General features: G+C 43.0%; 1 protein-coding gene across 2 annotated transcripts; it reads right to left on the bottom strand.

Annotated features, from left to right (window-relative positions):
* Positions 1-6,292: 6,292 nt before the first annotated feature.
* Positions 6,293-12,884, bottom strand: FST (follistatin). Of its 2 annotated transcripts, none has more exons than XM_017533206.2 (6): positions 12,397-12,884; positions 10,301-10,492; positions 9,671-9,889; positions 9,087-9,311; positions 8,200-8,427; positions 6,293-7,471 (listed from the first exon to the last, which is right to left on the bottom strand). In XM_017533206.2, exons 1-6 carry the CDS (start codon positions 12,479-12,481, stop codon positions 7,389-7,391), a joined length of 1,032 nt encoding a protein of 343 aa, XP_017388695.1. In that variant the 5' UTR covers positions 12,482-12,884; the 3' UTR covers positions 6,293-7,388. The 2 variants fall into 2 exon arrangements, with proteins under 2 accessions (XP_017388695.1, XP_017388694.1); XM_017533205.2 differs by having other exon boundaries at positions 8,200-8,430; positions 12,397-12,881.
* Positions 12,885-17,118: the final 4,234 nt, after the last annotated feature.

Below are 17,118 nucleotides of genomic sequence, written 5' to 3'. Positions count from 1 at the left end.
GCACAGGACCCAGTTATATGTGAGAATTCTGCTCAGGAGACGCTGGGGGAGCAGGGCTTCCCTGAAGCCCAACCAGATCCTGGCTGCTTTGGAATATCAGGGAACTGGGGCTCACTTAGAGCTTGAAATGATTCTAGCGTAGTGGTTCTCAAACCTTAACACACATTAGAATCATTTGGAGAGCTTGTTAAAACATAGATTCTTGGACCCTACCCTAGTAAGTCTGGTTCAGTGATTCTGGGACAGTGCTCAAGAACCTGTGTTTCCAGCAAGCTCCCAGATCATTCTGGTGTTCTTGGTTTAGGCACTACGCCTTCAGCAGCACTGTTTCTATTTGGGAACTGTATTGACTGGGCCCTGGTTCCACATGCCCAATGAACAAAGTGCTCCACTTCTGATTTGATGACCTCCTGGGGCACTGACTCTGTCTTAGAAGTCCCAGGTGTTGCTGTCTTTTGAGTAATCTAACCCCTCTGCAACCTGCTGTCATTGAGCCATAAACCCACAGCAATCTCAAGAAGCTGTAGAGACTGGCCTTCACCTTAGTCTTTCATTGTTATTATTGCTTATGGATTGTACCATGACCATCAAATCAACCCATTGATTTTGTGTGTGTGGGTGCTGAAAAAGATGGAGATCTATCAAGATCTTTTTTTTCAAACTGGAATAAATGTAGAGCCCCCTCTTTCTCACCAGGATTCTGACTTTTGCCTCTAACTTCTTCTTACGGCCCTATATTCTTAAGAAAAGGGTATACTTGCTCTTTAGACAGAGACCTGAGTCCTTGGGGAATGAATACAAGGGACATTTGGTCGGAGTATATCCGACTCCCAATATTGCCAGTTGGTCCCCTGGCCATATTCTTAAAATAGAAAAATGACACAGTGCTGCCAGGACTACACTTTGTTTAATCCAAAGAGCATGTGTCTGAAGGACTCTTGCCACAGGAATCTTGATGATACCAGCCAAGATATCTGAGGTCTAAGGATGGCAAACCCCACGAACCATCCAATACTCATGGGGGGATTCCAGCAAAATAGAAGCTAGGATTTGGACATGTCTGGGCAGGTCCACTGAATACGCAGGGCAGGCATGCCTGGTGTCTGTTTACATGACAGCTTTTGGCTAAAGAATTGTGTGGTTGCTCTGAATGGAAAGTGGAGTGGGAAGAAGGGAAACATGTTACCCTTAAGGCCCAGGTTTTGAAAACTCTTCTTTAATAAACAAGTTTATTAACTGTATAATATATGCATTATTTTATATCTGGTAACTCCATAATTTATATTAGGATTTTGGCAGTTTGGGATTATTTTACCCTATTATTATCTTTACGGATCTGTAGTCCTCATGCAGGAAATCATATCAAAATTAAAGAAGACCGATTTAATTTATTTTACTACTAGGAATTGTGTTGGAAGCGTGAATGAAAGGACAAAAGACACATTTTGTGTCTTTGAAAATTTCAGAGGGTGGGTGAATTTTTTCTAAATTTCATGGGAAATAATATATCTAAACCTTTTATTTTGAAAGGTACACTTTTGCTATACCACCCAGAACTTCATGAAGTTTTGCTAAATATTAACATGGATAAAATACTTTAAAAGTATGTTTACTTTCCATTTAAAAAATGGCATATACTGGGCTTCTGGTCTTGATTGATGTCATTTCTCATTCATTGCCTTTTCAAGGTAAGGTTTGATTGATGAGTTATTGTACCACCTGTTTTTCTTTAATTCAGAGTAATTATTGTAATTGAGAGGGCACTTATTTGCTTACTTTTTAAAAAATGTGCCAGGCATGGACCTAAACACTTTACACACCATATCTCTTTTAATTCTCACAACTTTGTAATGAGAGACGGACTTCAATTATTGTGATGACATAGATGAGGAATCTGAGGAATACAGGGATTAAATTACTTGTCAAATAATATATCGCAAGTAGTGGGGAGAATAAGGGTGTTGGGTGTTTGGAGTGTTACAATGAAGGCACTAATCACTCTTAATTTTAAGATGATTATAGAAAAGGCTGTTTCTCAGTTTGGGTATGGTTTAGGTATTAGCAATTCTCTCATTGCACATTTGAATTCCCTAAGTAGCCTTGCTAAAGTCACTGGAATTGTTTCCCAGTCTTTTGATCAAACAAAATCATTTTTTTAAATTGTACTTTAGGTTCTGGAGTACATTTGCAGATCACGCAGGTTTGTTGCATAGGTACATACATGGCAAGGTGGTTTGCTGCTCCCATCACCCCATCACCTATATCTGGCATTTCTCTCCATGTTATCCCTCCCCAACTACCTATCCCCCGCTGTCCCTCCCCTAGACCCCCACAACAGACCCCAGTGTGTGATGCTCCCTTCCCTGTGTCTATGTGTTCTCAGCATTCAATATCCACCTATGAGTGAGAACATGTGGTATTTGATTTTCTGTTCTTGTGTCAGTTTGCTGAGGACGATGGTTTCCAGATTCATCCATGTCCCTACAAAGGACACGAACTCATCATTTTTTATGGCTGCATAGTATTCCGTGGTGTATATGTACAACATTTTCCTTGTCCAGTCTATCATTGATGGGCATTTGGGTTGGTTCCAGAGCTTTGCTATTGTAAACAGTGCCACAATGAACATACATGTGCATGTGTCTTTATACTAGGATGATTTATAATCCTTTGGATATATACCCAGTAATGGGATTGCTGGGTCAAACGGTATTTCTATTTCTAGATCCTTGAGGAATCGCCACACTGTCTTCCACAATGGTTGAACTAATTTACACTCCCACCAACAACGTAAAAGTATTCCTATTTCTCCACATCCTCTGCAGCATCTGTTGCCTCCAGATTTTTTAATGATTGCCATTCTAACTGGCATGAGATGGTATCTCAATGTGGTTTTGATTTGCATTTCTCTAATGACCAGGGATGATGAGCATTTTTTCATATGTTTGTTGGCCTCATATATGTCTTCTTTTGAAAAGTGTCTGTTTATATCCTTTTCCCACTTTTGAATGAGTTTTGTTTGTTTTTTTTCTTGTAAATCTGCTTTAGTTCTTTGTAGATTCTGGATATTAGTCCTTTGTCAGACGGGTAGATTGCAAAAATTTTTTCCCATTCTGTTGGTTGCTGGTTCACTCTAATGATTGTTTCTTTTGCTGTGCAGAAGCTCTGGAGTTTAATTAGGTCCCATTTGTCTATTTTGGCTTTTGTTGCCAATGCTTTTGGTGTTTTAGTCATGAAGTCCTTGCTTATGCCTATGTCCTGAATGGTTTTGCCTAGGTTTTCTTCTCTGGTTTTTATGGCGTTAGGTCTTATGTTTAATTATTTAATCCATCTGGAGTTAATTTTAATGTAAGGTGTCAGGAAGGGGTCCAGTTACTGCTTTCTGCACATGGCTAGCCAGTTTTCCCAACACCATTTATTAAACAGGGAATCCTTTCTCCATTGCTTGTTTTTGTCTGGTTTGTCAAAGATCAGATGGTTGTAGATGTATGATGTTGCCTCTGAGGCCTCCGTTCTGTTCCATTGGTCTATATATCTGTTTTGGTACCAGTACCATGCTGTTTTGATTACTGTTGCCTTGTAGTATAGTTTGAAGTCAGGTAGCATGATGCCTCCAGCTTTGTTTTTTTTTTGCTTAGGATTATCTTGGCTATGTGGGCTCTCTTTTGGTTCTATATGAAGTTTGAGGTGGTTTTTTTCCAGTTCTGTGAAGAAGGTCATTGGTAGCTTGATGGGGATAGCATTGAATCTATAAATTACTTTGGACAGTATGGCCATTCAAATAAAATCATTTTTAAATGACTCTGATATTTCATTCTTTTCCCAGAGAATGGGGAGAAGCAGTTTACTGTGCACTTCTCTTTCTTGAGAATGACTTTTTTAAAAAATTAACTTTTTATTTAGATATACAATATCTTCAAACTCACAGGAAAGTTGAAAAAATAAAGATAGTGCTAAAAATACCCTTATACCTTTTATTCAGATTTGCTTATTGTTAACATTTTATTCCATTTCCTCCATCATTTGTGTACTCTCTCTTTGGATACATGTGAAAAAAAGAACAAAACCTACAATATTTTTTAAGTCATTTAAGAGTAAGTTTCATACATTGTGGCCCTTTTTCCAAAATACTTCAGTGTGTATTTCCTGAATTGGAGAGTATTCTCTTGTATAACCACAGTACAGTAATCAAATTTTAGTAGATATAACATTGATGCAATACTTTAATCTTTTTGGACAATATCCTGATTTTGTCAATTGGCCCAATGTTGTTATTTACAGCATTATTTCCCTTAGATACAAGATCTGATCGAAGGTCAGGTACTGCATTTAGCTATCCTGTTTGAAGATAATTTTAATTAGCTAGACTTTATTTTTGCTATACTTGAGGAACCATATCCCATGTAGTATATAAACATCTTAATTTAAATTAGGCTTCTGACAGATTTTTTATTATTAATTTATATTTTGTAATTCTATTCTGTTAATTACATTATATGCATGTGAGTTAGACTTTTTTGGGCCATAGTTGAAGTTCTAACAATAGTCTAAAGATACTTATCTACCTTTAATTTTTAAAGAGATTTCTATTTTCTTGGTACCAATTAGTATAATGCAAGGTGACTGAAAAAGTGGAAAACTTCAAGGAGGAAAATGAGATACTGTCTAGTGTTTAAGGGGAATGATTGATGCTGACAAATTTGGAATAAAAATTTTAAATAAATAATCTGGATGTTTTTTAAAAGGCAAGCTGTTGATTTTATCACTTCCCCTTGCCAAGACACACATCGATGCCTGTTAAATTTGACGTTTTTACTCTGATCGTCAATGGCAGCTTTAAAGCATCTGTAGCATCCCAGGATCAAGCAACAAATCAACTCCAGGAAGGGCTGTGAAACTGTATCTGCCCGTCCCTCTTTCCTTTCCTGAGAGCCTCTCTTTAGTGGCAAGCCAGTAGCTAATCTGCACTGGAGAAGTTACAACCCTTGTCTTCTTGCAGCTAATGGCAGCCTGTTTGTCTTCTGCACCTTTCTTTCCCTTTTTGAGAACACAGGGCTGAAAGGTAACAAGACCCAACAGGGCCCTAATCATTATACAAATTGTCTACTGAAGAGGTTCCTCTGCCTCCACCAATTTTCTCATTAGGTGATCACAGCTGAGAGCCAACAGTCTCTGGTGACAATTTTGAATAACTATTCACATTAAAGAGGCTTTTCACAAAAGGGATAAAGTTTTAAGAATTTGGGTCATGATGTTTGAAAGAAAGAATGTGTTTATTATTGTTTAGCAGTGTTGGTAATATTGACCATACTGTGCTCTTTCCCTCCCATAGTCCTGACACTCACTTCTTTACATCTTGAATCTCTTTGATATTTTTTAATATACTTAGGCTTTGAATATGTAAGTACATAATGAATTAGAAAATTATAACTTGTGTTGATGATCCAGTTATGTATTCCCATGTATTACAACATATTATAGGGACTACTGATTGGTGACCCAAATGCCAATCTGAGGCATCTTGTACTTCTTTGCTATTTTTAGTATGCTTAGGCTTTGAATATGTAGCATACAATGAATTGGAAATTTATGTTTATGATCCTGATTCCTATTACAGACATTGACTGATGTCCCAAACACCATTCTGAAGCTCTAATGGTGTCTAATGTAAACCACGAAATATTGATACATTTCCTCTTACTGTGAGTGACATTATCTGACCCCCATGAACCATGGACATCATGGTGGAAATTCACCTCCACCCCATCCTCACCTTATCAAGTGCCTAGCATTCCAACACTATAATGCCTACTTCTGCAGCTGATATTCTGATTTCTAGACCATGCTTGTCAAATATTATGTCTGTTATCACGTTTCCTTGTGATGTGTGTTGCTTTTTAAAAGACTGAAATGCCACTGTGTTTATAGGAAAGTAAGATAAAGGGTGTCCATGGCTATGGTGATGAGCTTGCAACAAGGACAGCTAAAAAGATGGTGTTTTTAAAGAGGAAATATTAGACTTGGTATATTGCAGGGAAGAACCCACATCTACAGTCTGTTCCTTCTGTGGTTAGTGACAGGCCATATGCCACTCTTACAAAGGGGTTGCTGGACCTCAGATCCCTTTATCTTTCAAACTCCAATGAAGTGGTTTGTAACTGACGTCACTCTGGAGCTTCTACTGCCCTGGCCAGGTAATTTCAGAGATAACTACATTCCTCAGCAAAGGTATCATAAACATTTTTACTCAAAAGTCCAAGTAACTTATTGCATCATCAGGAATTAAAACCACTGGCTTTTTAAAATTTTTTTATTTTTTCACTCATCATTTATTTACAAATACACATTATAACTTTTATATACATTGCACATTTACATGGTAGAAAAGTACAAAACTATATATTTAAATGAATTTATATTTTAACTTGCCATGTTTGAAAATATAAAATTGCATCAGAAAAAAGTATTATGAAAAGCAAGAAACTTGAACTGATAAAGCTTTGATATAACTTTTAGTGACATATTGTTTGAAAAAGAACTAATTAAAAAGGTACAGCTGAGTAGCTTAAAGGAAACACCTAACAAAAGGTTGAATGTGTAGCCTTCACCATCCTTCAGTCTCCTGACACCCACATCATTTCTTTGGATCTGTAACATCTTAGAAGTACATTGCTAGAGTTCTAATCATCTCCTCTGTCACAAATGTCTTCGTCATAACAAAAGAACTGAAGCAGGAGTTTCCTCAAAGATGCTTATCCTCTGTACCTTGTATTTGAGTCAGAGTTATAATGCCTTTTGGTCAGTCAAGGTTCCTTGTAAACAAAACCCGAGGGATCATGTATGCACAGATCAGGCAGCAGAGAATCCAATAAATAAACATGACAGAAACTGACATGCAAGTTTGCTAAAAGTGGAAAAGAGTCTAACAGTGAAATGAAGGGAGACAGAGGAGTGAGTGAATAGTAAGGAATGGACTTAAATGGTTTACAAGGAAAAAAAGCTTTTACTTTATAAGCAAGAGACCTCACAATAAATAACAACTGCTCTTCCTTTCACGAATAAATTTCTTCAAAAACAAGGTATACAGTCAACCAGACATTTTATGTATAAATTATAAAACATGACACAGTATAAATAAATGTCTACAAGTCTCATCTATGGGCCTCATCCAGTAGACCTCACAAAGAATGCCTCTCCGTGTCCAGTGAGTAACAAGGTGGCCTGGGAGAGAGCTTTAGTACAAAGGTCCTTTAATGTATAGTTTTCCCCCCAAATAAATAAGCATACACTTATTTACAGTATAGACAATATATTTTTCTTTTTTTCTTTTTCTTTCTTTCTTTTTTTTTGCCCAAAGGCTATGCCAACACTGAACACTTGTAGAGAGTTTACCACTCTAGAATAGAAGATATAGGAAAGCTGTAGTCCTGGTCTTCATCTTCTTCCTCTTCCTCGGGGTCTTCCGAAATGGCTAGATGGGGGAATACAGGGGAGCTGTTGTTTAAATATGGACAACAACAGCGCAGAAGCAGCTCAGTGTAAGTGTTCAAAGCCCTCTGATACAGCCATATTACAGCGTTGCATTTTTATGTGACTTGCAGTGAGATGCTTTTTTTGTTTTTGGCATCTGCTGTTAAGCAATAAGTTAAAAAATTTTTTTTAAACATAATCTATGAAGTCAAAAACTGCAGAAAGTTCTGAAGAATCAATGGCTCAGGTTTTACAGGCAGATTCCTGAAATTAGATAAAAAGCGCTCTTGTGTTCTAGGTATAACTGCTTTGAGTCCTTAATTCAGAGTTAGTAGAGGCAGCTGCAAAAAAGCAGCAGCCCATGTGTGATAATATAAAGCTGTCTTTGGAAAAAAACAAAAAACAAAAAACTTTTGAAGCAGTTAGTCTAGATTCAAATGTTAGTAAAGCAAACAGCAAAGCATACTACCAAAGCAAAAGAAATAGGGGCAAACAACTGGAAATAGATTTTTAGAGGCAGCCCATTGATCACTAGATAAGTCCTAAAAGCCAAGAAACGTTGCACGTAATTTTTCTGTGGATTACTGAATTGCTGGTGATACTCAGCAGCTACCTAACTGGAACAGAAATGGATTTATGTGGGAGATTTGCTTGCTTTCTAAGTGTCCATTCCCTAAGGATTGCCTGGGGAAGCCTTAAAACGGCAGCAAGGTTAAAAATCGCACTTACAGTTGCAAGATCCGGAGTGCTTTACTTCCAGCAGCACACCTGAGGAGCAGGCAGCTTCCTTCATGGCACACTCACTGGCATAAGTGGCATTGTCACTGGCACAGACAGGCTCATCCGACTTACTGTCAGGGCACTGCTCATCACAGAGGGAACACCGGCCTCTCCCAACCTTGAAATCCCATAAACATTTTTTCCCACCAGTGCACCGGATATCTTCACAGGACTTTGCTTCTAGGATATAATACATCTGTGATGAGTAAACTGATTTCTCCACATCCCCCTTTTTTCCCTTTCTCCTAAACATAATTTATATGTTACTACTGATGGGCTAATGGAGCTATTACGCAAAAATGCTGGATAATAAAACTAAAACTCAAACGCACACACATAAACACACACACAAATCCCCTGCAGTTTCTTACATACTACATTAGTGTATGAAAATAGTAATGGGGGGGAACAGGATGTTACAATATTCTCGAGTTAAATATGTATCTTATTATTTCCCACAAGTGGGATCTTTTACAAAAGAAAGAATTCCATCAATTACTAGAATCTGATAACAGATTTCAGGAACTGCTAAGTAATTATTTTTTGCTTCCAGCAAGTCTGGCACTTAAAAAAATGTGTAAAATTGAGTGAGTTCTAAGTTTTCTAAGATGGAAGACTGTTTTTTGCTTCCTGCTGGCATTTGAATATATGTGTCAATGCCTCCAGAAGACAACGGTTTCCATGAGGAATGCTGTGGTCACAGCAGTTTCCCCAACTTGCAGGTTATTTCTCCCTATGGTGTTTGGGAATGCCTTTGGCTTTACTTATTAACCCCACAGTTTAACATCAGAACAAGCCTGTTTTCACTTTTTCCTTCCTCAATCCAGAATACCTACTGATACACTTTCCCTCATAGGCTAATCCAATAGATCTGCCCAGCAGGCAGGTAGCCTTTCTCAAGTGGCAGGCACTGGAGTAGGTGACTCCATCATTCCCGCAGATATATTGCTCAGAGGAAGTGGGCTCTGGGCAAATCCGATTACAGGTCACACAGTAGGCGTTATTGGTCTGGTCCACCACACACGTGGAGCTGCCTGGACAGAAAACATCCCGACAGGTCTCTGGAACAAAGAAGGAAACACACATGAATAGGTACCGTCTAGTCCTTAGGGAGTGGGCACTTGAAGTTACTAAGGAAATCATGACACTGAAGCATCCAGCTTTCAAAAGGCATTTTGGGAGCCCTGTGGTTTTCAACAGAGAATCTATGACTCTAGGCTAAGAACATTAACACCCTCAGCGTTCTTAATGAGTCTTTAGAAGTTAGAAAAGGACTCCTTTATTTGGTTTCAGTCTTATTATTATCAGGCTCTTACTGTGGACTACACTATCCCCCAGGGGTCTGCTAGAGGGTCTACTTTAGGTACAAAACTGGAGGAGGGGGGACAGATCCAGTCTTGCTCAACAGGGGAGGACCTACTTTTACATCTGCCTTGGTACTGGACTTCCAGTTCTGGCTGATCTTTACATCTCGCCTTTAGGAGCGCACATTCACTGCGGTAGGTTTTCCCATCCAGCCCACAGACTGGACCCTTCCAGGTGATGTTGGAACAATCCGGGGCGCAGACGCAGCGCGGTTTGTTCTTCTTGTTCATTCGGCATTTTTTCCCGGGTCCACAGTCCACGTTCTCACACGTTTCTGTGAGTTGGAAACAGGCATGGATTAAAACCAGAGCCAGGCAGTCTGCAGGTCAGCCAGGAGGGCTTCGGGTGCCTTGCGCAATCCTGCAGCCCTGAGTTTGCGCTGGAGGGGCCCAGGCTCTCTCCTAGAAGATTGGGAGGTGGTGAAAGAGTGCGGAGTTTGGGCTATGCCCCATGCCCAGCTCTCTCTCATCAAGGAGCACGGGTTGGCGGGCTTCATCACCACACTTGGCTAAGAAGTCTGGGGTGTTTTGCCTACATCTTTTAACAGGCAGAATTCGAATTTGCAAGGGGAAGAAAGGGGAAGCCCACGAACAGAGCTCTCCAATCCCAAACCCCAGTCAGGTAGCCGGGAAGCTGAGGGTATACGCCCTCTACTGAGGGCCTGCAAGTCGGGAGGGACTCCTACCTTTACAGGGGATGCAGTTGGGGGCGCCCCCATTGAAAATCATCCACTTGAAGAGTGTGTTGTCATTCACGTCCTCTTCGGTCCACGAGGTGCTCAGACGGCCGGTGCTGCAGCACTCCTCCTTGCTCAGTTCGGTCTTGTACAGGACCTGGCAGCGGCCATTCTTGGCTTGACGGAGCCAGCAGTTCCCAGCTGTGAAGAGACAGGGGTGGGGAGGTGGGTGAGTGAGCGGTGGCGGGGCAGGGGGAGCGGGGTGGTTAGTAAAGGAGACCCGGCGGCGGGGACCGGGAGGGGTGACCATGGAGGAGGGGAAGCGAGAGACACGCGGGAGAAGCGGGAGAAAAGTAGGAAATAAATCGAAAGTGGAGGGGTGGAAAAAGAAGGTGAGGGGAAGCCCAGATCCCAGAGATGGGAGGTGGGCAAGAGGGAGGGAGGGAGAGAGGGAGAAGACAGAGCGCCCCAGCCATATCAATGTCAGTTACCAGTGACCCAGACACAACACGTGCAGCTTGCATTGACTTTTACTAGACTGTTTACTTTTATTCGTCCCATTTCATAACCTGCAGCGACTCGAAGAGCAGATTAAAAGAACCTGACAAAAACAGGATGCGACGGATGTTTTTACATGTTGGTTTCATGTAGGCGGTACAGGAATTATTTGTGACAGGGGTTAAGAAAGTAGGAGAACGAGAGAGGGGAGAGAGAGAGAGAGAGAGAAAGAGAGAGAGAGAGAGAGAAAGAGAGGAGAGAGAGAGAGAGATAGAGAGAGAGAGAGAGAGAGAGAGAGAGAGAGAGAGAAGCAGATCAAGCAAAAGGCACTTGTGAAAAATGAAAGCAAAAAAAGCAACCCGGCCCAGCCCGGAGCTACCCCGCGCGGCCTGGAGGCGCAGCCCGCCCGACGGGCCCGTTTTGCAATCCGCCAGACCCGGAGCACGCCTGCGGCCACCGTGATCTTTCGAAATCTCCGAGCGCTGCTTTCCTCCGCGCCCACGTCCAGGCACCAGGCAACGCCTCTCCCCGAAAGGCGGGCAACCCAGTGCAGTGCCGTGCAGACGGCGAGGGGCAGTGCCCAGGAGCGCACTTAAAATGTTAACGCTGAAGCAGGGAAAGTAATGCCTTAAAGGGAGTAGGTTTCCTACCATTTCACGGTTATATGTGCCTACCTCATACCTAGCAAGAAATCTTTGCAAGTGATTTCTCCCACTTCCCCCTTTTTAAATGTTCGGATTTGGGTCGGGAAGACTTCTCACGAATCACCAATATGACTTTAACAATCATTGGATCGTAAGCTGCTATTATTATTTTAAACATTCTGCCCAAAGACTAATTGAAATAAACAAATCTATTTTTAAAAGGCAAGCTTCAGAAATTTGCTCTTAGCCCATTTCAGAATTCAAGTCAGTTATGGGCTGCTCACTGTTTTACAGAGGGCTAAGAGTCAGAAAGAAGAATGAGGCAGAGGGGAAAAAAAAACCTGTAAAGTGCTGAAAGCACTTTGGGGTAATAATTTGGCTTTTTTTTTCTTTGCGGAGATGGGGGATGGGGTTGGAAGAAGCATCCACTAGACAGAAAGCTACTTCCCTTGAAAAATTTCAGCACCCACATTTCCAAGTTTGGGCAAAGTTTCTGAAACCACATCCCCCAGCCTCCGAAGAAAATTCAGTATATTTCCCCCAACTCCCAGGTCCCCCCCCCCACTTTTCTTAAAGCATTAGAAAGATCTGGGAAGGAGAAAGATGAAACTGCAAATGGGTCCACTGAAATCTCCAGGCTGCTACTGATACTTGCTCCCTTCTTCAGACTCACAGAGGAGATCACATCTAAAGTTATCATGGCCAGAACTTGGAGCATCTAACCCTAACTACTCAGACCCCAGCTCACTCCCTTTTCTTTTTCAAGATAACCAAGCTCCAAACTCCGTTCCCAGTCCTAAAATGTCATTGCCTTCAATTATCCCACTCCTCTCCAACCCGGAGTCCCCAAGTTGGTCCAACATCCGAGAGCAGCGTTGCTCAGAACAGACCAAGTGGAGACCACAGAAAAGTCGACCCCCTTGCCCTCAGCCGAGCCTCCCCAGCGCATCCCCCCTCGCTTACCCTGGGCACTGCGGTCCTCCATGAACTGGCAGAGCAGCAGCAGCAGGAGGCAAAGCCCACTGGGCTGGTGCCTGGCGCGGACCATCCTGGGGGCAGGCGCAGGGCGAGTAGCGCGGCGGTGCGGGGAGCCGGCGCGGTGGCGGGTGGCTCGGGTGAGCGGCGCGCGTCGCAGAGGCCAGCGGCTGAGGGCGCAGCGATCCCGGCTCAACCCCGCGCTCGCCGCCCGCCGCCCGCGCGATTCAATGGACGTCAGAAGCCGGGCGCAGCCGCGCTTTAAATCTAGACGGGGGTCTCCGCGGTTTGCGGTGGGCGGTCTCCCAGTGTGTGGGGCTGTGGGAGGGCGGCCGCGAGCGAGGGTGTGCGCGGCTCCTTGGGGGTGGGGAGCTTTTAAAAGTTCAGTGTGAATCAGGTGACATTTCCCACCTTCTGGAAACCCTTCCCAATTATCTTTCGGAGGTGCCCGAAATCAAAACGGCTGGAGGGGAATCGTCGAGTTCTTATTTGCGTAGGAGCGAGAGGGAGGGGGAAGGCGACCGGGGCGGGGGGTGGGGGCGACGCATCGGGGGTGGGGAGTGGGGAAGAACACCCACTTCAAGTTCTGCTCGCCGCCGCTCGCCGGCAGCGCCGGCGCGCCCGGGGTGGCGGGTGTGTGTGTGTGTCTGTGTGTGAGTGTGTGCGCGCGCGAGTGTGAGAGGGAGGGCGCGGTGGGGGCGCTGGAGGCGACGGCGCGGGGAGCTGGGGGAACCCGGGAGTTTGTCTCGGTGCTGGCGCTCCTCCGCTCCAAAGAGACTTTGCAAACGCCCGGAGAGCCCCGGGCTGCCCAAATATCCCACCCCGGGTCTGGTCGGAGCGCGCCGGCCTCGCGGCAGTTCCCGGCCCCCGCAGCCTGGGCTCGGGGCCCGCGGGGTTTTGTGTCTGGGTCTGTGCGTGCCTGACTTTGCGGCCACCCCCAGCTCAGAGTTGTTGCTAGGAACCCCGGCCCCGGCACCTTCCACCCTGGCGGAGCGCTGCCCAGACGCGGCCCTTCGTCTGGGCGGGTCAGAAGCAAACAAAAATGTTTAACACCTCAGGCCCGGTCTCCCCCCAGCACAGTCTCGCCCTCTCCCTTTCTTTTCTCCCCTTTCACTTCGCAGCGTCTGGAGTCGGAGCCTGGAGCGGGGGCGCCGACGTAGGCGGTCTGGCCCCCCTTCCTCCCCTGCCCAGAGACTCCCCAGTTTCTGTCCTGTGTGCCTCTCTCAGTCTCCTCGGCTCCAGCCTCTCTCTCTCTCTCTCTCTCTCTCTCTTTTTCTCTTTCTCTCTCGTCTTCTCTCTTTTCGCGGAATAAAAAAGATTGCAACACCCATAATGAACTTCTGTAGCCTCAGTTTATTAAGTACAGTGCCTGGCATTCTTCGCTGAAAGTTGGCGGGTCTCTCATTTATAACATTTTTTGGCACCGCTGAATGAAACTGAGGAGGCGATATTTCCTTTTATATAAAACGATTACTTCACGGAAAATGCTATATTGTTTATTCCAAAGCTGCCTCTTAAATTTCTGTTCTTTTCGCTTCTGAAGCCCGAAGGACAACAGACAGAGAAGTATGCAGACAAAATTCTTGGACATTCGCAGGTCACTGGGATTTGTTCTCCTACGGATTTCAAATCCGCCCTTCTTCCCCCTCCCGCCCCCCGCAGCCCCCCTCCCCCTGCCAGACCCTCCCCCAGTCTTCCTCTCGCCCTCCCACCCCCCATCTTCTAGCAACCTTCCCCTCTCCACAACTGCAAATAACTCAGTGATAACAGATTTTTTTCCACCAACTGCAGGAGATAGTGCTAATCTTTTAATAAAAGATCCCATTACAATGGGATCTGTCTGGACAGACTATAATAGATCCCGAAATACAGCCGTGCTAATATTAGAAGACAGTTGTTTGGGTGCCTCTCAGACGGGCCCAAGCCCCCCTTTGAAAGTGGGCATGAATCACAAAGCCCCGCGGCCGCCGCACCTGCACCGCGCGCATTCGGTGCAGCAGGCTGGTAAAAACGGGTGACCTCGCCGCCGCTTTTCGCTTTATAATTACCGTCGTGAGGACGGGAGGGGAGGGGCTCGGGCGGCCCGGGGGAGGCTGGCTTTTTGCTCACTTCAGACGGCTGTGGAGGCTCCACATCCTTCTTAATCTTTCCAAAATCTTGTTGTCTCTGTTTCGATCTCGCTGTATGTCTCTCTCCCCTTCTTTCTTTCCCTCCCTTTCTCTCACCCATTCCCTCTGCTCTCTTTCCCCGACTCCTTCCCCTCTTCTCTCCTTCCCTCCTTCTACCCGGACTCTACCCAGACTCGCCCTCCCTTTTCTCCTTCTCTTTCTTTTCCCGTCTCCTTTTCTCTCTTCCCTCCAACTCATTAATGTAGAGTTGTTTAGTGCCCTCTAATGGCAGACGACATTAACAATTAATAGAAAACTGTCCCCTTTGCAGGAGCCGCCACTCAATGGCAGAGTTCCAAAGCTGAATTTATTTCTTCTTCTTTATTCAGAGAGATGGTATAGTGCTTATACAATGATGTGCTGGAGGGAAAGTTTGTTTTCTCCGCTTCAAGGTTCTCCCCACCCCCACCAGGAAAAAGTTAAATGAAAGAGAAGTTAACAAGTATTGTTACTTGACTTTTTCTCCCCACCGTCCAACCCTGTCTTTTAATAGCAGCAAGAGACACAGCTTCTTTTTATGTTAGGGCGAACAGTATATCTAAGATTGAAAAATAAACATTCCAAATGCATAAAAGATCTTAAGATGGTAAGTGGTTGGATCTTATGGCAATGCTGTCAAAGTTCATTCATACATAATTACGTGATTTTATATTTGTCCCCAGTTTAGATATATTTATCGATCCTGAATTGGCCAGTAGCCTCTGGAATTTGGGGTCTTTTTCTTAGACTTTCCACCCTAGGACTATCCAAAATATTTAACTTTTACTTATATGCCCAGTTGTATATGAAGTCATCTTGTATTTCTCATACAGAATCACATTTTAGTCCATATTTATTTTCTCAATATCTTTGGGAATATTGTTTTAAAGTTAATAATCTCATCATATTTTATAACCCTATAGCAAAGAGAACATGATATAACTTGCATGTTCTTTTTAGATTTTAATTTTGTTCATTCATATATGTACATATAACATGTTGATATAAAAGGGTCATACAAGTATATAAAAAGATTACCTTTTTGGGGGAAGGTTATGTAGCTAAGTGAAAATTAGAATAAAAGCAATTTGGAGGGACTAATCAAAAAACTTGCATGTTTGAGCAAAACTACTTGGTTTATCCAGATAGTTATTGTAGTTTATGTGTATAGAAACAACTGATGTCACAAAAACTTTCTAAATTAAAGTTGTAACCTCACAACTGCAGTATGATTGGGTAAAAGTTAAAATTTCCTTCCTATTTCATTTTTTGTCTATGTAATGCCAAATACTCAGTCCAGTCTTTTGACTAAATTGACTGCATTGACTAGTTGTTTTGGCATCATGTAATTGTCTTGGCTAAGCCAAAGCAGACACAGTAGCTCTCATTGTAAAAAATGCCACCACTCATAGGAGTCCCTCAGTACCAGAGGCTGACCCAACACAGGATTACTTCTATCCCAGAGAAGGTGGCCCTGCAGGTCAGGGCTGAGGTCACCGTCAAACATACGGTGGAAAACACAAGTGCTGTGTGTTGCTTTTGCCCTTGTGAATAAGCAGCTTGGTGTTTGTTTAATGATACAAGCTCATCCTGTTTTTCAGCTGCACCTTGGATAGTATTGATCTGTTTAGGAGAATGTCTGCTTCAAATCAGCACAGATCGATCACCATGACTCTTGTCATCCAGGGTTATTTTCTGATCATAACTGAGGAAATGAGATATAGGTCAATACTGGTTCCATATAGGCTTTCTATGGGCATCAGCAAGAGATCCATCCCATTTCTGTGGTATGAAATGGTACCACACCTGTTCAGTGACGTCACAGAAAAACAGCTGCTATTTCTTTTACTGTTATATCGTCTGTAAATGTTAAATATTGGGTTTGTGGATATCTAAATGTCAAGGGGACATTTTAAAATAAAAATGTCGCCTTTCATTTTTGTTGTATGCCTCCAAGTTTGACTTCTTATTTTTTTCCTTTCTGCTCTGCCAAAAAAAAATGTAAATTATGAGAAACAATAGAAGCACTTTGTAACTGAATTTCTGGGCAGCACACAAAAAGACTACTGTTTTCTGATTGGTCTTTTGTCAGCTTCAAAAGCTATCTTCCTTCTGAAGTTTATAAATTTAAAATATTAGAGTTTAGCAAATGATTCAATCTAACTCCCCAGACAGCTATTTAAACTCATATGACATTGTTGTTTGAGACCAGAACTGACCTGGTTAAATTTCAGTACCTAAAAAGAGAATATGGAGGAAGTGGGGTGAGGTTATGTGGGGAGTATTTGAAAGTCATGAACTGAGTAGCTTTTTTTTTTTTTTTTTTTGCCTTTTTTTTTAATGTCAAGCTTTTCTTGAAGTTAGGTGTTTTGCAAAATGAATACATTTTCAAATGCAAATAATCAATCTTGATTAAACAACGGAAGTTAAGCATTTGAAAAACAGGCTAAAATGATTTTAAAATCAGATTTTGTTCTAGGTACAAAACAGTTACTTAATGTGTCATAGTCTTTGGCATTATGCAACTTCACAGGCTAGCATAAAGATCTGAGTAGCGGGTGGG

The sequence above is a fragment of the Cebus imitator genome, unplaced genomic scaffold, assembly GCF_001604975.1.
Source record: "Cebus imitator isolate Cc_AM_T3 unplaced genomic scaffold, Cebus_imitator-1.0 Scaffold80, whole genome shotgun sequence".
NCBI lineage: Eukaryota > Metazoa > Chordata > Mammalia > Primates > Cebidae > Cebus > Cebus imitator.
This window is presented reverse-complemented; position numbering and strand designations above follow the sequence as displayed.

Excerpts from the sequence above, each read along its gene's own strand:
- FST (XM_017533205.2), bottom strand. The coding sequence starts at position 12,481 with ATGGTCCGCGCCAGGCACCAGCCCAGTGGGCTTTGCCTCCTGCTGCTG. Across the intron at positions 10,493-12,396 it reads GGAGGACCGCAGTGCCCAGG|CTGGGAACTGCTGGCTCCGT; the intron begins GTAAGCGAGGGG and ends GTCTCTTCACAG. Across the intron at positions 7,472-8,199 it reads GCACTCCGGATCTTGCAACT|CCATTTCGGAAGACCCCGAG; the intron begins GTAAGTGCGATT and ends TCCCCCATCTAG.